The sequence below is a fragment of the Schistocerca americana genome, chromosome 1, assembly GCF_021461395.2.
Source record: "Schistocerca americana isolate TAMUIC-IGC-003095 chromosome 1, iqSchAmer2.1, whole genome shotgun sequence".
NCBI lineage: Eukaryota > Metazoa > Arthropoda > Insecta > Orthoptera > Acrididae > Schistocerca > Schistocerca americana.
In genome coordinates, this window is record NC_060119.1 from 1,011,112,582 (window position 1) to 1,011,136,437 (window position 23,856).

Here is a 23,856-nt window from a genome sequence, read left to right on the forward strand (position 1 = left end):
GTGACGACGATGGAATATCGTACACTGGTTGCAGACCACGTTCCCCCGTTCATGACGATCATGTCTCCCGACAGCAGTGGCATTTTTCAGCAAGATAATGCACCATGTCAAAAACCAAGGATTGTGGTGGGGTGGTTCGACGAACACAGTAGTGAGTTCCGATTGATGTGCTGATCCCCCAACTCACCATATCTGAACCCGATCGAATACATCTGGAATGTAATTGAACGTGGAATCAGTCCTCATCGCCACCCCCTCCCAATAATTTACCCTAATCAGGCTACTTGTGTGTGCACATGTGGTGCCAACACCCTCCAGCAAACTACCAAGGCCTCGTTGCTTCCATGCCATGACACGTCGCCGCTTTTATCCATGCCAAAGGTGGTCATAATCTTCTAGCTGGTCAGTGTATTTTGATAATGCAATAACGACAATGACAACCCGTTACATTGTCGAAACATTGTGTCAAAAAACGTTAGTAAATATTGTGTCAAAAGCCATACGTGGTATGGAGAACACGCGAGAGGACTTTACTCGCCATCAGGAGGTTCCGTGTTCTGTTCATAGACCGGCCAATTGGATCGGACCGACCACCGTGTCATCTACGCCAAGGGCGTTGTCTGATGCGGTATGGAGAGGCATGTGGTTAGCGCACCGTTCTCGTGGCTTTGTCGGAGTTCTTGACATTGGAACCGCTACTGCTGGGAAGAGTAGCTCCTCAGTTGGCCTTACGAGGCTTACTGCATTCCGTACCAGTCCTCCCACAAAGGTGAATCCGGGACCTCCGCATGGCAGCCAACTGTGCTGACCACTCAGATACGGAGGCGAACGCAGTCAGGACGACCGTCGTTCAAACCTACCCTCCATCCATTAATGTTTAGGTCCTCCGAGGTTTACCTAAATAGCTTATGGTGAAACTGCAGGATGATTCCTTCGGTAAAAACAATGCCCGTCTTTTTCTTTCCTTGCCAAACATGAACTCCGACACGACGTCATTGTTGCCCCAACATTAATCGTTATATTAATGTGTTTGGCCTATGTTACTGACGGAATAACCTGAAGTTAGAATATTGCTTGCAATTTTTAATCCGTAATTTGTTACATGGGTTATTCTACCTGTATTCGTAAAGACGATTGAATTTTGCCGACTTTTGGAAAGATTGTATTACTAGGGAGTCGAAGACTTCAGTAATCTTCTGGGAAAAACCATAACTTTCTCACTACGTATGACCTGACACGCGTTAAGACTCAGAAAATCTGGTGGACTGTGGCCAGTCAAGCATTGCACGACAGTTCCATTTCTCCAGCGACCACGAAAACTTCAGCTAGACGACTGTGTATGCAACTCATCTGCTGCCAGCCAGGTAGCTAATGAACAGTATTATTACTCGTATCTATTACTTTTAATGGTAGCAGACTGAACGGAAGTTTTCATACTTTCGTTAGCTGTGGCAAAAAGATAACTGTATACTAACAAGGAATGAGTGGCTGGGAGAAGAAAAAAAAAACCAACTCGTTCAGAACATGCTGCTCCTTCCTGTTTCACTCGCGAATGGCGCATGGGAAGAATGAGTGTCGGTAAGTCTCTGTATTAGCTCTAATTTCCCTAATTTTTTCGACGTGTCTCCCCAGAAATTTTTTGTTCCCACAGTTAGTAACTAATGTTTAGCTGCATGTTCATGGGTGACATCTGTTCACTGTGTTGCTGAATTTGTCGTGTGGAGTACGTGTAGCTAGATCTCATTCAGCGCTATCAGAGTGTTACAGTGGATATCTTATAAAAATTACAGAGCTTAAATTACAAGTCGGAACGGGCACTCCGTGCTTAAAAACATAAATTGTCATGCAAATAATGAAAAAACCATTGAAAGTAGCAGCAGCATTATCGGCCGGTGTGGCCGAGCGGTTCTAGGCGCCTCAGTCCGGAACAGCACGACTGCTACGGTCATAGGTTCGAATCCTGCCTCAGGCATGGATGTGTGTCATGTCCTTAGGTTAGTTAGGTTTAAGTAGCTCTAAGTTCTAGGGGACTGATTACCTCAGATGTTAAGTCCCATAGTGCTCAGAGCCATTTGAACCATTTGATACTGCCGTTTCTTCAGACCTCTGAATGACACACTACAAAAGAAAGAGAGAGAGAGAGAGAGAAGCACCCACAAGAAACAGTCGAACGTGTAGCTTCGTAAACGCACACGCCATCGGCGGATATGTAAATGCACGCCATCGGCGGATATGTAAATCCCTCGAGTTGCAATTATCTGGGACAAGTGGATCGGCCACCAAGGTGCATGAATGTTTTTCGTGTTTAGTGTTGTTACTAGCCCTGGTAGGGCGTATAAAGGCTGTGAACAACGACAGATACTGGGCAATCATTATGAAAGACAGACATAGCGTGCACTCGTGAGAGATAGCGCTATCGGTATCTGATATTGGTTGTGTCCATTTTGCTGGCTGGTCGAATCGTGCAGTATGCAGATTTTTGGAACATTCAGGTGTGACAGTCGCCAGACGTCGTATGAGAGGGTACAAAAAAACACGGAATAATATTGCCGTAGGCGGAGCTTGTGTAATACACATTTCTACCGTTAGGAATGTATAGCGCAACCATCGCCAGTTCAGTGCCGCCTGTGTTGTCGATCTGGCTGCTTCCGTTCATCTGCAGTGATTGTTTTCGTTAGCGCTGCTTCGTTCTTGTTTCAGTTTTTATGATGGCAACTTTAAGTGTACAATGATGCTGCGAAAGTTTGTTTCCTACTCGTAAAAATACTGCTGAAATTTTAATGTTGAAATCGGCTTACCAAGATGACGCTATGGGAAAAACTCAAATGTGGTCTGCTCGATTTAAAAATGGCGTCATGTCGGTTGAAGACAAATCTCATTCTGGACGTCCATCAACTGCCGATCGACGAAAATATTGAAAAAATTCTAGAACTTGTGCTCACAGACCGTCGAAAGACACTTGATCAACTGTCAGAGATTAGTGGGTTATCTTGGAGCTCGGTTCAGCGAATTTTTAAGGTTGAGTAGACAGGAGACTGGTTCATCCACCGCAACAACGCACATGCACACACAGCCATATGTGGTAGACAGTTTTTGGCTAAAAATGGCATCGTTCCGCTCCCCCACGCACCTTACTTGCCCGATCTGGCTCCGTGCATCTTTTCCTTATTTCCACGCATAAAAAGGGGCATGAAGATTAGATTAGTACTTGTTCCATGAATACGACACTTCGTAATGACGTGGAACGTGTCAGGTTAATAAAAGGTGTCTATAGAAGATATTAAATTACACAAAATATTACATGACACTTAATATTTTTAATTTCTTTGTGGGGGTTGGGGAGTTGCCATTACGAAATTCTTTTAATTTCCTTTTAAATGCTATATGGCTATCTGTCAGACTTTTGATGCTATTAGGTAAGTGACCAGAGACTTACGTGACAGCATAAGTTACCCTCTTCTGAACCAAAGTTAGATTTAGCCTTGTGTAGTGAAGACCATCCTTTCTCCCAGTGTTGTAGCCATGTACACTGCTATTACTTTGGAATTCGTTCGGATTGTTAATAACAAATTTCAGAAGTGAATATATATATTGTGAGGCTACGGTGAAGATCTCTAGCTGTTTAAATAAGTGTCTGCAGGATAGTCTTGGGTGAGCTCCAGCAATTATTCTGATTACACGCTTTTGTGCAATGAACACTCTTTTATTCAAGGATGAGTTATCCCAGAATATGATGCCATACGAAAGCAGAGAATGAAAATAGGCGTGGTAAGCTAATTTACTTAGATGTATATCGCCAAAATTTGCAGTGACCCTAATAGCATAAGTAGCTGAACTCAAACGTTTCAGCAGATCCTCAGTGTGTTTTTTTCCAGTTCAACCCCTTATAAATGCATACACCTAGAAATTTTTAATATTCTACCTTAGCTACTGATTTCTGATCGAAGTCTATATTTATCAATGGTATCATTCCATTTACTGTGTGGAACTGTATATACTGTGTTTTGAAAAAGTTTAATGAGAGCCCATTTGCAGAGAACCACTTAATGATTTTCTGAAAAACATCATTTACAATTTCACTGGAGTGATTTAGAGAAATAACGGAAAACCTAAATCAGGATGGCCGGACGCGGGATTAAACTGAATTCTAAATAGTTTTATCGACTACACATCACATGACATGTGTATCTTACGCTTGGGAACAACATTCCGAATTGCATCGTGACGGACCGAAGACTAGGATAACCTACACTTACCAAAAAGAGAAAGTCAGCGTGGTGGTTTCATACACAGAAAGCATCACAGGGAGGGCGACGAAACATCACGGAAACCTTTTTTGGGAGGGGATGTGGGGGTTTCAATGTGAGTGAACGCTCCCTTGAGAGCTCAGTATTAATTCTGACGAAATGAAAGGTGCGTATGGCGTCATTGGCCAGCAGTCCCACCTGGGATATTCGGCCGCTTAGTGCGCATAGATGATCATCAAATTATGATTATGATGTCAGCATCGAGAGTCAACGACGCTAACCACAGGACCACGATCTCGCGACCCGGTTCTAATGTATTCTGTGAAGCTATATCGGCCTCTTTCAATAAAAGACGTGAGCCATAGGCGCAGGCAAAGTTCTCGGACACCATTCTAATTTAATCAGTGAAAATAGAATGTCAACAAAAAAGTTTTCTCTTCTGTGACTCAATATTTCTATTTTTCTCTGTTCCAGGATCCTCAATTATAACTCCATAGAAGCCGTGCACGGATGGGCTTTCAACGGCTCCAAGATCGCTGCTTTGTGAGTATTTTAGTTACATGATTCTGCCGTTAATAACTTCCCCTAGTTCATAATAGGAAATGCTCTTTTCTATGCACTGTTAATTAGTTGATTCACTAAAAAAGTCGTCCACTTGGTTTAACTATAAAGACTTAACCAACTATTTCAGGCCGGCCGCGGTAGTCTAGCGGTTCTAGGCGCTCAGTCCGGAACCGCGCGACTGCTACGGTCGCAGTTTCGAATCCTGCCTCGGCCATGGATGTGTGTGATGTCCTTAGGTTAGTTAGGTTTAAGTAGTTCTAAGTTCTTGGGGACTGATGACCACAGATGTTAAGTCCCTTAGTGCTCAGAGCCATTTTTCAACTATTTCATTCACCTGTTTCATTCACCAAACTGAGGCTTGCTGGCTGCTGCGGTGACAGGGGGAGGGGGGGGACCTGTTGGAAGGGAGGGGGATGGTAGCCGAGCGCTTAAGGGACGGGTAACTATTGCTTCAGATATAGATGCCGCTCAGGGGCGGGAACACAGAGTACAAAAATGGAATGTCACAATAAATGCGAGACTCTACAAAATTTGTGTTCGTTACGAACAGCCGCATCACATTCACTTTGTAAGCCAACAGTCATTCGACTGATACCGTGCCGTCCGCGATGTCACACAGTATTGCATTAAAATTATTCCTTGATTCCTTCCAATTACGCCTAAAATATTTTCATAATCTTTTGTCTTCCACTACAATTCTTTTCTATTGCACCCTCTAGCGGAAGGACAACTGTTGCTGGATAGCATATTTCGCTAATTCTGTTACACATTTTCCATAGAATTCTTTCGTCAACTATTCCTTCCAAGATCACTCATCATCTTAACTTCTATCTACCAAATTTGCCCTGCTTCAAGGAAAGTATTTCACATATGTGCTATGCTATGATGAAGATGTGAAGTTCTTCCCCTAGTGCATGACAATATTTAATATCGTTAGAATTTATTTCCTCAGGTAAGCAGTCTTCGTGTGCACAAATCTATGACATCTATTCCTTGCTTGAGTAATCTATCTTCGCACATAGAAAACGTTCATCACTTCTTCTACTACGTCTTCCCCAATTTTTGAACCTTTGCAAGAAGACATTTACTTTAATACCATTCTTCATCCAAATATATGATAATTTAGATTTTTCGTATTTTGTGTTTCTTTCTGCATATTTAAGCACACTACTTCAATAACTGATATTCTTTATTGCTCCAATTACTGCACCGAATTTATCTCAAATGCAATGCACATGCAATGCACAACGTGTTTGTTCTCACTATTTGTTATAAGGGCCTCGTATACTTTGTCAGAGCCTCGGAAGTAATATACGCTACGTACGCACTACATCCTTCATTTGTTCCTGGTGTCTTACGTGTTTGATAATGATTACATTTGCCTATTGAACGTCAACATGTATACAGCTTTTGTTTCTGTCGAATTTATTTCTGAATGACTGAAAAATTTCTTGTAGAAACCTGTAGTGTATTAATTCCTGTCCCAATTTCCAAAATACACAGATACTGTCACGCATACCTCGCTGTGCCAGCGCTCTCGGAGCAAAGCCTATCTAATCCGTAGGCGAATCCCCAAGGGTCGTTTCACTCTCATCCGGCTGCCCTGTAAATCACGCCGGTCCACTGTTTTCTGGAGGTGCCGCTTGATTATAATTAAAATGCAGCTATTCACAGGGGCCCAGTGTGGGCTGTAATCAACGTATGGCAGTGAAACTTGGTAAATATTCTAAGGCGTTAATGTGGAATACACTATGTGATCAAAAGTATCCGTACACCTGACTGAATATGAATTATAAGTTCGTGGCGTCCTCCATCGGTAATGCTGGAATTGAATATTGTGTTGGCCCACCCTTAGCTTGATGACAGCTTTCACTCTCACAGGCATACTTTCAATTAGGTGCTGGAAGGTTTCTTGGAGAATGGCAGCCCATTCTTCAAGAAGTGCTGCACTGAGGAGTGGTATCGATGTCAGTCGGTGAGTGCTGGCGCCAAGTCGGCATTCCAAAACATCCCAAAGGTGTTCCACAGGATTCAGGTCAGGACTCTGTGCAGGCCAGTCCATTACAGGGATGTTATTGTCGTGTAACAACTCTGTCACAGCCCGTACATCATGAAAAGGTGTTCCATCCTGTTGAAAGATGCAGTCACCATCCCCGAATTGCTCTTCAACAGTGGGAAGCAAGAAGATGCTGGCCGCGCGGAGTGGCAGCGCGGTTTGCGGCATCATATCACGGTCTGCGTGGCCCCTCCCGCTGGAGATTCGAGTCCTCCCTCGGGCGTGGGCGTGTGTGTTGTTCTTAGCATAGGTTAGTTTAAGTTAGCTTAAGCAGTGTGTAAGTCTACGGACCGATGACCTAATCAGTTTGGTCCCTTAGGAATTCACACATTTTTAAGGTACTTAAAACATCAATGTAGGCCCGTGCTGTGATAGTGCTACGCAAAACAAGCAAGAGTGCAAGCCCCTCCATGAAAAACACGACCACACCATAGCACCACTGCCTCCGAATTTTACTGTTGGCACTACACACGCTGGCAGATGACGTGCACTGGGCATCCGCTATACCCACACCCTGCCATCGGATCGCCACGTTGTGTACCGTGATTCGTCATTCCACACTACATTTTTCCAATGTTCAATCGTACAATGTTTACGCTCCTTACACCAAGCGAGGCGTCGATTGGCACTTACCGGCGTGATGTGTGGCTTATGAGCAGCCGCTCGACCATGAAATCCAAGTTTTCTCACCTCCCGCCTAACTGTCATAGTAATTGCAGTGGATCCTGATGCAGTTTGGAATTCCTGTGTGATGGTCTGGATAGATGTCTGCGTATTACACATTACGACTCTCTTCAACTGTCGGCGGTCTCTGTCAGTCAATAGACGAGGTCGGCTTGTATGCTTTTGTGCTGTACATGTCCCTTCACATCGGAAACAGTGGGCCTAGGGATGTTTAGAAGTGTGTAAATCTCGTGTACAGACGTATGACACGAGTGACCTGTCCACAAAGTCCGTGAGCTCCGCGGGGCGCCCCATTCTGCACTCTCACGATGTCTAATGACTACTGAGGTCGCTGATGTGGAGTACCTGGCAGTAGGTGGCAGCACAATGCACCTAATATGAAAAGCGTATGTTTTTGGATGCGTACGGATACTTTTGATCACATAGTGGTGATTTACTACGGAAAAATGTATTTCAATTTTGGTCACCAAGTGAAAATCTGGCGCTATGAATGCAAGAAAGACTTATAGAAATGTTTCTGTATGTTCAAAAATGGCTCTGAGCACTATGGGACTTAACATCTATGGTCATCAGTCCCCTAGAACTTAGAACTACTTAAACCTAACTAACCTAAGGAGATCACACAACAGCCAGTCATTACGAGGTAGAGAAAATCCCTGACCCCGCCGGGAATCGAACCCGGGAACCCGGGCGCGGCAAGCGAGAACGCTACCGCACGACCACGAGCTACGGACGTTTCTGTATGTGATAGATAGGTATGGGACGTGCGCAGATAAGGTCAAACAAGTGAAAAGATGTAATGTTGATTTTATCATTAACCGCCGCTTACACAGTTTGTTCAAAATGGGTACCAGACACATCGACGAGATGCTGTACAGCTCCAGATTTGCACCTGATGGCTAAAATTGGAACTAATTTTTTCCAGCGTAAATTGGTTCCGCATTAACTCATTAGCACATTTGCCACGTTTCGCTGCCGTACGATAATTACAACCCACACTGGGCCTCCGTGAGTTATAACCAACTGGTACGTCGTGTACCAGAGAGCTGTGCACGCTTCGTCCTTTGCCAGGCAACCGGAGGAGTGTGAAATGACCCTAAGTGAGCTATGAACAGCCGTGTAGCGTGTCTACCCTGGCAAACCTCGTAACGCTATTGTTCACACTTCTATGACAACGACGAATCGTTGTAGCAGTTCAGGTGACTATAATAGATAATACTGATGGCAACCGTTTGCTCTAGAAACCTAGTAACACTGATGATGCCAGATCTCAGATTTCTATCGTCGTGTGAAGTATATGGGTCGCAATGTTCTTATTGACTGAGCTATCATGGCACAAATTAAAAAATCTATCTCACAGTTCCAAAATAGCACACACCCCATTGCGTAGTGAAAGATTCGTCCTTCCTATACATAGTATAACTCAGTAATGCTGTATAATTTGATTGAAATTCAGCCAAACGACACTGAGAACTGTCCTGTGCATACTAGCCAGGAGTTTCAACATTGTGAATACTTGGAAATAGGGATCACCTTCAGCTCAACAAGGCTTCTTGCGGACTGAAAATCGGTCAAACGCCTGAGGTTCATTCATCTGCATTTACATCTGTATTCATATACATTCTCTGCAAACCACTTCGAAGCACATGGCGGCAGGTAAGTCCCATGCTGTTAATTATCAGGGTTTTTTACTGTTCCATTCGGGTATGGAGCGCGGGAAGTATGATCGCTCAAACGCCTCTGTTCAGCCGAGAAACAGTCTAAGATTGTCTTCGCGATCTCTCTGGGAGCGAGACGTAGAGGGTTGTAATATATGTTTGTAATATATTCATAAATTCGTCACCTAAAATTGGTTCTAGAAAACTTCACAGTAGGTTTTCACGGGATAGCTTGCGTCTGTTTTCAAGCGCGTGCCACATCAGTTATTTCACAATCTTCGTGACACGCTGCAATGGGCCGAACAAACGTGTGACCACTAATTATGCCCTTCTTTGCGTCTGTTCAGGATCATCTTTTAGTCACATTTGCTTCTTTCTGACATTTCTTCATTGTAGATAATTGTGTCATACACGAAAAATCTGAATTTACTATTAATAGTTTCCGCAGAGTCATTAATAAACATGGATAGCAAGGATCCCAACACAGTTCCCTGGGGCACACAGGAAGTTACCTCCACATCTGTCGATGGCTATCCGTCCACAGCAACATGCTACTTCCTCCCTAACAAAAAGTCCTCAGTCCAGTCAAAAATTTCGCTTGGTACCCCATGAACCATGGACCTTGCCGTTGGTGAGGAGGATTGCGTGCCTCAACGATACAGGTGGCCGTGCAGTAGGTGCAACCACAACTGAAAATAGGTATCTCTTGAGAGTCCAGAAAAACGTGTGGTTCCTGAAGAGGGCAGCAGCCTTTTCAGTAGTTGCAGGGGCAACAGTCTGGATGATTGACTGATCTGGCCTTGTTACACTAACCAAAACGGCCTTGCTGTGCTGGTACTGCGAACGGCTGAAATAGTGAAGGCAGCAGAGGATCAAATAGGTAAAGAGACGAGGGCTAATAGAAATCCTTGGGTAACAGAAGAGATACTGCATTTAATTGATGAAAGGAGAAAATACAAAAATGCAGCAAGTGGAGCAGGCAAAAAGGAATACAAACGTCTCAAAAATGAGAACGACAGGAAGTGCAAAATGGCTAAGCAGGGATGGCTAAAGGGCAAATGTAAGGATGTAAAGGCTTATCTCATTGGCTCATTATCTCACTGGCTCATTTTCGATTTCAGTTGAAGACAGCATAGCACTTCGAACTTGATTGTTATGGTGATGGGTATAACATCCTGTGTCCTCCCTAGCCCCCGTCTCCCCTGTACAGATCGCCTGGACCTATCATTGACGCGCCAGCAAAAGTCAAGTGAACGAGTGGTGATAGATCCTATATTTTCTGCAGAAAAGACAGTATCCTCAGGAGACGGGAGAATTTGAGATACCACGGGTATCTCTGGTACAGATTCTAGGTAGCTCTCCCAACACATCCATTAGCTAAAGGTCATTTTCTAAACACTATGAGCTGCACTTAAAATGTATATTAACCAGACTAGTATTCCGGGTATAACCTGTCGTCAGTGGAATCTGATACAGAGGTATAAACAACTGTATGTACATCAGTTTCTATAACATGCCGACTTTATATGCATCCACTTACATTATGTATCTATCTATGGTAAGCGTATCAGTTATAAATTCTTTATGGTGCTAAGCGTGATGTGCATCTACAAAGCAGTCAACCCAATTACAGCATGACTTTGTTATTACGACAGAATATAAGATTCGTCCTATCTTACAGGACACTGTGTTCTCCTGTTATTCTGTATCAAATGCCACTGACGATGGGTCATACTCGCTAATACCGATGTGTCTAATAAACATTTTAAGAGCAGATCATGGTGTTTAGAAGATGCCCTTTGCCAGATAACTAAAACTGCTACTTTCTACGGCTTGGCGAGATTCTGTAAACTATGACTGCAGATAATTGGCGCAGACGATGCCACATACCGATCAGGGCTGCCCCTTGCGTACTTTCGCCGCTTTTCCACGAAGAACTCCACCAATTCCACAACAATTGAGAGGTAAGAAAATTGGAGCACTGATCATTGATATTTTCCTTTTGTTTATATATGTGCTTGTTCATCACTTCTTTGTTTGTAATTGTTAATGTACTTGTGGTTGTGTAATAGCATCAAATAAATTCGGGAAATGAATCTCCTAGGCTGTGGTTAAGACATTTTCTGCAGTACTTTTTCTTCGAGGACTGATAGTCCCGCGAAGTGTGCAGCAAACTTCTGGGAAGCTTGGATAGAAGGAGAGAGGTAATAACAGAACTAAGGCGGTGTTGCCTTGATAGCCGATAGCAAGCGCACTGCACTGGAAGGGCAAGGTTCTGTGTCCTGAAATCGCTTTGACACACATTATGCATCTGTCAAGAAGTTTTAAAACAGCCCACTCTACACTACAGAGTCGAAGACTCATTTTGTTTGTATTTCATCTTCCTTTTCTTCTGAGTATTTTGTCGTTATTTTTCTCTGATTGGTAGATATTGTGCCTGTGTTCCCAGAGAAAACGTTAAATAAGTAAATGCATTCCATACTCGAACATGTTTCCAACTAAAGATTTGCATATCATTTCATTTCATAACAGTCTGTAAGCTACAGACGTAGAAACCTCGCGTTCAAACACAACCGAACATAAAATAGTTATCCACATACAGCCTCGATACACCTACTGTCATGTTTCATTTTTCACCGCTTTATCTCATGCAATAAAGTCTTAAAACACCATTTTTATTCACCTAAATATCTGAATGGATGGAATAAAGTAACATTTCATGACTGCAGTTTGGCTTAGAAGTTCTAACAACAGCCGTTGCACATTAAATTACATGAATTCATGTCCAGCTGCAATACAAACAACAGTACTTTTTTACGTCTTCATCTGCTTTTACATTAGTAAACTGCAAGTCACAATTAAAGGTCTGTCAGAGGGTTCATCGAACCACCTTTAAGCTACTTCACTGCCGTTCCACTCTCGAACAGTCGGGAGAAACGAACACTTCAAGCTTTCCGTGCAAGCTCTGATTTCTCTTATTTTATTTTGATATTCATTTCTCCCTATGTGGATGGGCACCAACAAAATATTTTCAAGCTCTGAGAAAAAATTATGTGGTTGAAATTCCTTGAGAAGGTCCAGCCGCAGCGAAAAACACCTTCGTTTTACTGACTGCCATCCCAATCCATGTATCAAAAATGGTTCAAATGGCTCTGAGCACTATGGGGCTTAACTTCTGAGGTTATCAGTCCCCTAGAACTTAGAACTACTTAGACATAACTAACCTAAGGACATCACAAACATCCATGCCCGAGGCAGGATTCGAACCTGCGATCGTAGCGGTCGCACGGTTCCAGACTGTAGCGCCTAGAACCGCTCGGCCACACCGGCCGGGCAGTGTATCATATCCATTTCACTCTATCTGCTATTTCGCGATAATAGAAAACGAGCTGCCCACTTTGAAGATTTTCGATGTCCTCCGTCAATCCTATGTGATGTGGATCCCATATTGCACGGAAATACTTCAGAAGAGGGTGGACAAGCGTATTGTATGCAGTCTCTTTAGTAGACCCGTTACATTTTTTAAGTTTTCCGCCAATAAATCGTAGTCTTTGACTTGTTTTCCCCCAACATTATCTATAGGATCGTTCCAATTTAAGTTATTCGTAAGTGTAATCCCTACGTATTAACTGAGTTTACAGCTTTTAGATTTTTATGATTTATCGTGTAAGTAAAAGTTATGAGATTCTTTTTAGTGCTCATATGGATGACTCCACACGTTTTATGATTTAGATTCAATTGACACTTTTTGCACCATACGGGTATCTTGTCGAAATAATTTGGTAACTCGTTTTAATCATCTGATGACTTTACGTGACGGTAAAAGACAGCATGCACCGCAAACAATCTAAGAGGACTGCTCAGATTGTCTCCTAAATTGTTTATGTAGATCAGAGACAACAGAGAGCCCGTAACACTTCAGCCGGCCGGTGTGTCCGAGTGGTTCTAGGCGCTACAGTCTGGAACCGCGCGACCGCTACGGTCGCAGGTTCGAACCCTGCCTCGGGCATGGATGTGTGTGATGTCCTTAGCTTAGTTAGGTTTAAGTAGTTCTAAGTTCTAGGGGACTGATGACCTCAGAAGTTAAGTCCCATAGTGCTCAGAGACATTTGAACCCGTAACACTTCCTTGGGGAAAAACAGATAATACTTCCGTTTTACTCGATGACTTTCCGTCAGTTATTGCGAACTGTGACCTTTCTGGCATGAAATCACGAATCCAGTCACACGACTTAAAGGATACTCTATAGACACGAAGTTTAATTGCTTGTGAGAAACGGTGTCAAAATCCTTCAGGAAATCCAAGAATGTGGACTCAATTTGACACTCCCTCTCGATAGCACTCTTTACTTCATGAGAATAAGAGCTAGTTGTGTTTCGCAAGGACAAATTTTTCTGAATCCGCGTTGGCTATTTGTTAATTAATCGTTTCCTTCGAGGTGATTCATAATGTTTGACCACAGCGTATGTTCCAAAATCCTACTGCAAGTCGACGTTCGTGACATCTGTCTGTAAGTCAGCGAATTATTCCTACTGCCTTTCTTGAGTATTGGTGTGATCTGTGCAGCTTTCCAGTCTTTAGGTATGGATCTTTCTACGAGCGAGCCATTGTATATGATTGCTAAGTATGGGACTATCCTGTCATCATACTCTGGAAGGAACTGACTCGTATGCAATCTGGACCAGAAGCCTTGCCTTTCTTAAGTGTTTTAAGCTACTTCGATGCACCGAGGATATCTACATCTAAGTTACTCTGTTCAGACACTCTGCACTAGTGGTGCTGTCATCAATGTCACCACCATTGTTATCATGCAGTAGAGGTATTGATTGCGTCTTGCCACTGGTGTACTTTACATAAAAACAGAACCTCTTCGAGTTTTCTGCCAGATTTTGGGACAGAGTTTGGTTGTGGAAACTATTGAAAGCGTCTCGCATTGAAGTTTGCGTCAAATTTCGAGGTTCCGTGAAAGATTTCCAATCTCGAAGTTTCGCTTTCTTGAAATATGGCATGTTTTTTCGTTGCTTCTGCAGTGGTGTTCTGACCTTCTGTGCGTACGACTATGTGTTTTTAATTTATTGGGTATATACCTCTCATCTGCCGTTTATACTGTTTCTTTGAATTTAAACCACATCTTGTCTAACCTTAGATATTCAGATTGGAAGGAGTAGAGACTGTCTCTTAGGAAGGTGTCAATCGCATTTTTATCTACTTTTTTAAATAGATGTGTAAGGTGGGAGAATAAATGGTGAGATTCGCACCTTACATGAGTCCTTTACAAATCGCAATGAGAAGCTGAAGATTGCACCTAACGTAAATCGGTAGTTATGAGAACATTTGCCTATCAATATGTAATGCAAAGCCGGCCGCGGTGGCCGTGCGGTTCTAGGCGCTCCAGTCCGGAGCCGCGCTGCTGCTACGGTCGCAGGTTCGAATCCTGCCTCGGGCATGGATGTGTGTGATGTCCTTAGGTTAGTTAGGTTTAAGTAGTTCTAAGTTCTAGGGGACTGATGACCATAGATAAGTCCCATAGTGCTCAGAGCCATTTGAACCATTTTTTGTAATGCAAAAAGCGATGACAGTCAATCAACAGTAATTAACATACCATTCCTATGCAATGCATGTCTTTGAGCGGAAGGTAGAACAGGGAATGCGAGTTGAGTCACTTTTAGTTTTGAAAAGCCAGCTCCACAACGGCATAGCGAAACCAAGCTGTGGGAGTTAAACCGGAAACCACTTAAAGGGGTGGCAGGAAGGAGGACAGTGACCTCGGGACAGGCGATTCAAGCCAGAGGACCGCCTGTAGTGGGGCATCTGCACAAGGGCAGAGAAGAAGCTTTAGAAAACTGCGTTTAGGAATTCCAATGGGATATGAACAAAAGAGTGACGCATTTTCGTCCAGCGAGTGCAACACATGGAAAGGTCAATGTACTTTAGGCGTCTAGAATGGGCACAAAAAGTCCGATTGGCGGAAACGCACTAGGAAGGAGAAAAATACTGAGGTTTCGATGCAGTTTGACAGAACGGACTTTGTGATTGGTAGAGTGTTTTTCTAGAAAATAAGAGGAACATTCCTATTGGTCGGAAAAAACCGTGACGTAGAAACGGAACCTAAGTGGAGGGAGGCAGTTATGCCATGAGTAGGACAACAGAGAAATTTTAAGACTGCTTCTCTGAACTGGCGTCAAGTGCAGAACAGAGTGCTTAACGCTCTGTACGACGTAGAGAAGAAATTTGTGTGGACACTGCGTTCACAGCGGCTGCACTCCAGCTAAAATTTAGCTGTAGCAACGTTTAGCTCCAACTGTGGAGAAACTAATCAGCCATATTAGTTAATTGTTCTTGCGAGAACTGAGAGGGTAGTATAATAAGCACGCTGCTCCAACCATGCGAGCGTATATCGCCACATAATAAGACTAGGGCTGAGTACATGTTTTCTCGCATTACGAGAAACATAGTGAAAGTTTCTGCTGGAAAGTTCAGCAAAGGCCAGAGTAGTTTTTTAGGAATTTCAGTGGGAGAGAGCGGCCTTTCAGACAGCAGCACGTTACAGATTAAGGTAAATACCGCGTGCAGAGGCGGAACTTTGTTGGTTTACCAGCTTGCCCCCACTGTAAACTCGACTGGCCTTGGGTAATCTTGCGCTGAAATTTGTCACTTGACTAACCATCCACCGTAGACTTGATTGTCATCCTAAATAGTACCGAACTTTGAACCGTAATCGGACGATTTTCGTAATATTGACCAACATCATAACGTATGTGTAGGAGCAATTTTGTAAAGAAACTCCCAATTAAACTTTCATGTTATTGGGCTTAGGATTAATGTAATGAAACTTCCAAGTAAACTTTCATAATATTGTGTTTAGGATTAATGTGCTTTCAGTAGTTAATATTTAACTTTGTTGTGTATAAACTTATTTCACTTTTTGATGTTGCCAAGATGCATTATCCATTGCACTGTTTTTATGTTGGCGAGTTGAAAACTGTGTGAAAAGCTGTAATTTGGTGAGAAATATTGCGACATTAAACTTGTCATTTCACCTCACACACTTGTTCTCAATTCTAGAATAAGAAAAAATATAATCAAACCACAGACTCACAGATGTATTTTGCGCTTATTTTTGCTGGGTTTGGATCTTACGATACTGAGTCTAGCTACAACAACCTTGAGGTCGCTAATCCCTGTATGTGCCATGTTTGCTCCTCATCTGGCCAGGATTATTTGTTGCTAAGAGGTTAGGTATGTTTTCGCCACCATTTACACGACGAAAGGGCTACCGAACTTGTTGTTCAAAACAGTTTTCTGATAAGCCATTCAGTACAATTTCTGACGCAGTTCTATGCCTACCACCGACTTTAAACATGTATTTTCACCAACGTATCGAGGGAGATTGAAGTCATCACCAATTATAATCGTATGAATGGAGTACCTGTTTGGAATGACACTCAAGTTTTCTTTGAACTACTTAGCAAATGTAACATGTGTCAGGGGATCGGTAAAAGGAACCAATTATTTTTTTAATACCCTAACATGTTTAAGCACCTTCATGCCACCTTCAGTTAATATTTTGATTCTGTAAAATACAAACGTGTTGCAAGTAATCATTATTATTATTCACGTATGGGCCCAATAGGACCACGTGAGATACAATCCATCAATGTCACTTTTTATGGTTGGCCTATCTTTGTGCCCAAACTTGTTTCATCCTTTCAGAAAGAAGTCTCTTTCTTTCATCAGACCATGGTGTTAAAGTCTGTTTTCTAATTTCCCTCTGACTAACTTTCGAAGCAAATATCTTTTGCCTCAGTGTTTTTCTATCTGTAACGTCTACCTGAGATATACCGGCTACTTTGAGATCCTCCTTAATTGCAGCAATCCATTTAATTGGCTCAGTTTTTCCCTTACTTCTGTTTTCGTAGAATTCTACTATTTGTTTTGTCAGCCTAGTGGGTTCTAGTCTTTTAATGCCCCATAAAATTTAAGTCTTCGATTTCTCATGTCACCATGTATTTCTGTGTATTCTTCTATTTCCTTATTACATCTCAGCTTATAAATTTCTCCATCAATAATTTTGAGGCCGAATACTTTCCTAATAATCTTTCATTCTTCCTTTCTTTTGAATTTCTTCAATATCAGTCTTTCTATTTAAAATTAAAGTTTCTGCTCCATAAAAATATTCAGATTTGATTACAGCGCTGTAATGCCTAAATTCAGTGAATTTAGAAAGTGATTTTTTATTATAAATATTTTGTATTAATCTGAATGCAGTTGGCATTTTCTGACAGCGATCTTCGTTTGCAGTTTTTTCCAGGCCGTTTTCTTATATGGTTTCCCACAAGTTTTTAAATTGAGAAACCCTTTTTATTTTTCCATATTATGTGTTCAAGAGCTTTGGTGCTCGTTTGTTGTATGTCATATAATCCGTTTTTTCGTATGATGTTTGTAGTCCTACTTTTTCTGCAACTTGTTTAAGAATTTCAATTTGTTTTTGAGCTGCGGTAATATCCATAGTTAAAATTGCCACATCGTCACCACTAGTGAACAGACACTGATAACTTTGCCGCTTGCTACAAGACAGACGCAAAGTGGATTTAGTTTTATTTTGCCGTGGTCCGGGATTGCTTATTTTGCATTCGCAGCTGTCCACCATATCTGGTGGAACATTCACTGTCCGCCACCTGTGACGTGTCCAGTACCCTATGCAAGGGCGGATTCTTAGACTTTTCGTTACAAAGTCTTGAAGCCAGGATTAAGTTATCATTATTATACGGAAATTAGGCCTAAAAGCGGTACAAGGCTGATTATTAACTACAGAACCCAAAATTCTAGAAAATAAGAAAATAATCTGAAAACATAAACGGAACTATTTTAGGCATAATTTTGTTACAATAATTATTGTTAAAACATGTTACAGAACGGAATAGAAGTACCACTAGATAGTACTGAAACATATTTGAGCAGTTGTTTGCATAAATCGGAGGACTCGAATTTTCACCATCACATCATTATTTCGAAAGTATTTCCTCGCAATACAGTGCTGTCCTCGCAGGCTGACGGGAAATACAGCTTTCCCAGCTCTCAGCTCTCTGTTTTGAAGAGACGTGCTGTTTACTTACGAAAGTATAAACGCATGTAAAGCATCGCGCCGTGTGGCTGGCCCTCGCCGACCACTCGGCGCTTGAGTTCCCTCTCGGGGGCACTCATCGTTCCAGTAACCTCTCTCTCTCTCCCTATCGATTTCAATCTCTTTCGAGTCTTCCGCTGACTGCAGGGGACCGGCGCTGCACGCGAGAGAGCCACTAAGAGAATAACAGCCGCCTCTGGTCGCATACACTGCAGCTGACGCGCCGCCGTAACTACTGCTCGTCTGCTGCCAACAGGCGTAGTAAAAAAGAAACGCCTCGGAAAACTGTTGAAATTATAAATAAAGTATCCCTGGCTTCAACATTGGTCTTCCATTTCTTTGCTGCACTGTCGATTTCGGTGCTACCAAATCCTCTTCCAGGTGCACCTGTTCGCGTTAAAAAAAGTTTACAAAACTACATTACTGTAGTGCGTGAACAATAGAAACAGCTTTATTGAAAGACTATGTGTTATAGGTTGTTAGATCTCTACCAGTCGTGAGATATGATTAATGTACTTATGATCAAGTCAGGCTGTACGTAAAATTACTATTCCTTATAGTCATAGGCCAAAAATTTATACAATAATGTTTTCTAACTTACGCATGTTAAATGTCGTCATATGAAGACTGGAAATGGAAGACGTTCTAAGTACGATTCTTTTCAAACACGCGTTTTCAGTGTTTTGTAAACTCTCGTTGCCAATTTTGTAAGGACCTCGTCGCTACTTGTGTGGAGGCCGAATTGCCACTGTTGTTACGGTGGGCAGAGTTTGTGAGTTCGTGAAACGGCTTCTGGTGCAGTACACCGCTAACACAATTTCTCGCTCCCACTATTACACAGCTGTCCCGCAGGATCAGGTAACAGGATAGGAGAACCAAGGTTCTACAACACTCCAATAAATTAGTAAGAATGTCACACAAATGAGTTAAAAAGATTTACCTACTTTTGTGACTTGTTGAATGATTAAGTCTGTAACATTGCTTGTAATATAACACAAAAAAGGCTCTCAATCGTAGGTAAATTTCACAGTACATAGCAAATGTGCAAACTCGTTACAGACGAATGGAAAAACTAGTAGAAGCCGACCTCGGGGAAGATCAGTTTAGATTCCGTAGAAATATTGAAACACGTGAGGCAATACTGACCCTACGACTTATCTTAGAAGAGAGATTACGGAAAGGCAAACCTACGTTTCTAGCATTTGTAGACTTAGAGAAAGGTTTTGACAATGTGTACTGGAATACTCTCTTTCAAATTCTGCAGGTGGCAGGGGTAAAATACAGGGAGCGAAACGCTATTTACAATTTGTACAGAAACCAGATGGCAGTTTTAAGAGTCGAGTGACACGAAAGGGAAGCAGTGGTTGGGAAGGGAGTGAGACAGTCTTGTAGCCTATCCACGACGTTATTCAATCTGTATATTGAGCAAGCAGTGAAGGAAACAAAAGAAAAATTCGGCGTAGGAATTAAAATCCATGGAGAAGAAATAAAAACTTTGAGGTTCGCCGATGACAATGTAATTCTGTCAGAGGCAGCAAAGGACTTGGAAGAGCAGTTGAACGGAATGGATAGTGTCTTGAAAACATCAACAAAAGCAAAACGAGGATAATGGAATGTAGTCGAATTAAGTCGGGTGGTGCTGAAGGAATTAGATTATGAAATGAGACACTTGAAGTAGTAAAGGAGGATTGCTATTTGGGGATCAAAATAACTGATGATGGTCGAAGTAGAGAGGATATAAAATGTAGACTGGCAATGGCAAGGAAAGCGTTTCTGAAGAAGAAAAATTTGTTAACATCGAGTATAGATTTAAGTGTCATGAAGTCGTTTCTGAAAGTATTTGTATGGAGTGTAGCCATGTATGGAAGTGTTGTACTCGGCCGGCAATTGGCCGAGACGAAGTCGGTATCTTCATCCTCAGCGCCGTCCGTGGCGCTGGTGGAACTCGCGCTAGTGGCGAGTCTCTATGGAACTGGCACCAGCTCGCATCTTTGAGCCTGTGGCGCTTTTCCCCAGGATGTGTCTCGTTCGGACGACACAGCACAGTGCTCTTGTGTTCTCGATACTCTGCTGCATGTTCCTATATTAGTTCCAAGTGTCAGATAATGGAGAAAATACACTACTGGCCATTAAAATTGCTACACCACGAAGATGACGTGCTGCAGACGCGAAATTTAACCGACAGGAAGAAGATGCTGTGATATGCAAATGATTAGCTTTTCAGAGCATTCACACAAGGTTGGCGCCGGTGGAGACACCTACAAAGTGCTGACATGAGGAAAGTTTCCAACCGATTTCTCATAAACAAACAGCAGTTCACCGGCGTTGCCTGGTGAAACGTTGCTGTGATGCCTCGTGTAAGGAGGAGAAATGCGTACCATCACGTTTCCGACTTTATAAAGGTCGGATTGCAGCCTATCGCGATTTCGGTTTATCGTATCGCGACATTGCTGCTCGCGTTGGTCGAGATCCAATGACTGTTAGCAGAATATGGAACCGGTGGGTTCAGGAGGGTAATACGGAACGCCGTGCTGGATCCCAACGGCCTCGTATCACTAGCAGTCGAGGTGACAGGTACCTTGTCCTTATTGCTGTAACGGATCGTGCAGCCACGTTTCGATCCCTGAGTCAACAGATGGGGACGTTTGCAAGACAACAACCATCTGCACGAACAGTTCGACGACGTTTAGAGCAGCATGGACTATCAGCTCGGAGACCGTGGCTGCGGTTATCCTTGACGCTGCATCACAGACAGGAGAGCCTGTCTACCCTTCATTCGATCCCTGCATAACCCTACATTTCAGCAAGATAATGCACGACCGCATGTTGCAGGTCCTGTACGGGCCTTTCTGGATACAGAAAATGATCGACTGCTGCTCTGGCCAGCACATTCTTCAGATCTCTTACCAATTGAAAGCGTCTGGTCAATGATGGCCGAGCAGCTGGCTCGTCACAATTCGCCAGTCACTACTCTTGATGAACTGTGGTATCGCGTTGAAGTTGCATGGGCAGCTGTACCTGTACACGCCATCCAAGATCTACCTGACTCAATGCCCAGGCGTATCAAGGCCGTTATTACGGCCAGAGGTGGTTGTTCTGGGTACTGATTTCTCAGTATCTATGCACCGAAATTGCGTGAAAATGTAATCACATGTCAGTCTTAGTATAATATATTTGTCCAATGAATACCCGTTTATCATCTGCATTTCTTCTTGGTGTAGCAATTTTAATGGCCAGTAGTGTATATATATGAAGATGATACCTGTTCTTTCGGACATGCCCGAAAGAACGGATACCATCTTCATTTATAGTTAAGGCTCACCGACCACTTGACTAACTTCTTCTGTGCGGATGCACAAACAGTGCCCGAACTCTTGCGAATCGGCAAAAAGCCGCAAGTAATGAGTATAATGGGCAGGGGCACTACGAATATAGCGCGGAACAATAAGTTGGGAATGTGGGTCTCACGGGAGGCGTGCCATAGATAAGCCCCTGCAGTCGCACTATCCTCTGTGTTCTCGGTGGTTCAGATGGATGCCGGCACGGTGGCTCAGTGTGTTCAGTCAGAGAGCTATGTGGCCTGTGTAATAAAAAGCTGAGTGAAAAGCTCAACAACGAACTTGAAATGATGTCATGTGACGTCCGAAACGACCAAACACAATGATAAAAAAAAAAAAAGAAAACGATGGATAGAGCGTCTGCCATGTAAGCAGGAGATCCCGGGTTTGAGTACCGGTCGGGGCACACATTTTCAACTGTCCCCGTTGACTTATATCAATGCCTGTATGTAGCTATGGGGTATTCATTTCGTTGTAATGGAGAAAATGTTTAAAACATTCATCACTAGAAGCTGCATGGTCTTTGTCTCAAGCAGTGCTGCCATCAGGAGTTCAGTCAACGAAAGCTATGAACTCTTTCCAGGTAATTCCAGTGCGTACAACTGACTTCTTAGATTTTAAAGATGCTGCTGAAACATTGTTGCCAATGCAGACGTGTAAGATCTCCATGTACAGTATGATCAAAGTATCTCATACTTGCCCATCTCATATAGCTATTAAAAACTCTTACTATGAAACAGAAGAATGGAAAAATGTCAGTGCATTCAAAAGTGGAAAGACAGTGGAAGATGTATATCACGCAGTTCTTCATCCCAAAGACCACCTATATTTATCAGTTACAGAACAGAAATACTTGTTGACTATGTTGCCTCTTCTTTCTCAACACAACAGGGAATTTTACAGTAAACTTTCCAACGCAGTAAAAGTGTTAAAAAAATCAGAAGCCAATAATGGGTGTAATTTCGTTATTTTGTTATAAAAAATGTAAGAGAAACAAGAATTTTTTTTTTGGCTGCAGTTGTACTGGTTAAACCAGCAGTTCTGTGTTTATGTACTTGTATTGCCCGCATCTCGTGGTCGTACGGTAGCGTTCTCGCTTCCCACGCCCGGGTTCCCGGGTTCGATTCCCGGCGGGGTCAGGGATTTTCTCTGTCTCGTGATGGCTGGGTGTTGTGTGCTGTCCTTAGGTTAGTTAGGTTTAAGTAGTTCTAAGTTCTAGGGGACTTATGACCACAGCAGTTGAGTCCCATAGTGCTCAGAGCCATTTGAACCATTTTTTTTGTACTTGTATTATCACAAATAAAACGTAGAGCTTCAGCGTTAACGGCACTCCTGGTAAGGCAATTAGGACCAGCCCGGATCTGCGTTATTTCCGAACCTGGGCATAAACTTGACAATGACGCAGCAAATTCTTCACGTCTCTTATCTATTAGATAGATCACACTCCATAATGTCTAACTTTGAGGAACATTCTTGAAGTAAAATGACGAAATTTTTGCAATACGATATTTTAGGGTCGAAAAGTTCTGCATCCTCGGCTACAATTTGCATGAGACTACCTATTAGTGCAGAAGCGGTACTACTCTCGACTCTACATAATTTGCGCGAATGTTAGCACAAATATTTAATTTCTTGTAGAGGACACCGAAACATAACCTCACTCTAGCACTGCCCGCAGGCTTCTCACACAGCTGAGTCTGACTGCGGTATAACCCGTTATATATAAAAGGCGTTCACGAAAACGGAAAAGGAAAAGGCATCCATGTCAGCCCTATCTCGAGGTTGGGCACTGTGTCTGCCTGCTGCGCGTTTTCCGTAGTAGAAAAGCTATTCACAAAACGTCTCGACAAGATCGAGGCTTGGCCGTCCTGAGAACTAACGGCTTCCTCATTTTTTGATAGAAGTTGTTTTTGCGTTATAATAAATTATAACATCCTAAGGGGGAGCTCAGACAACACTAGTTGGTTTGTTTTATATTCTCATAGAATAAAATTAAATGTGCAGTTTCTAATGCTACTACACTTTTACAATGATTTGTTCACGTCTCTTGCTGTTCAATCAGCATTGAGTAAAAGTTAATAAATCAATTCGGATTTCGATAACACTCTTATTGCATGAAAAGTAGCGCTGTTCCGTCATAGTCTATTTGGCCACTACAATGAAGGCTGTGTCTAATTTATAGCGG

At 42.6% G+C, this 23,856-nt stretch overlaps 1 protein-coding gene across 1 annotated transcript in view; it reads left to right on the forward strand.

The window, feature by feature from the left end:
- The window catches only part of LOC124595971 (thyrotropin receptor-like), a gene marked incomplete at its 5' end in the record, with an annotated part of 363,740 nt that overhangs the window by 37,708 nt on the left and 302,176 nt on the right, over positions 1-23,856 (forward strand). The window contains one exon of the mRNA XM_047134913.1: positions 4,722-4,790. Coding sequence (XP_046990869.1) covers positions 4,722-4,790 — 69 coding nt within the window. The remainder of the gene's footprint in view (positions 1-4,721; positions 4,791-23,856) is intronic.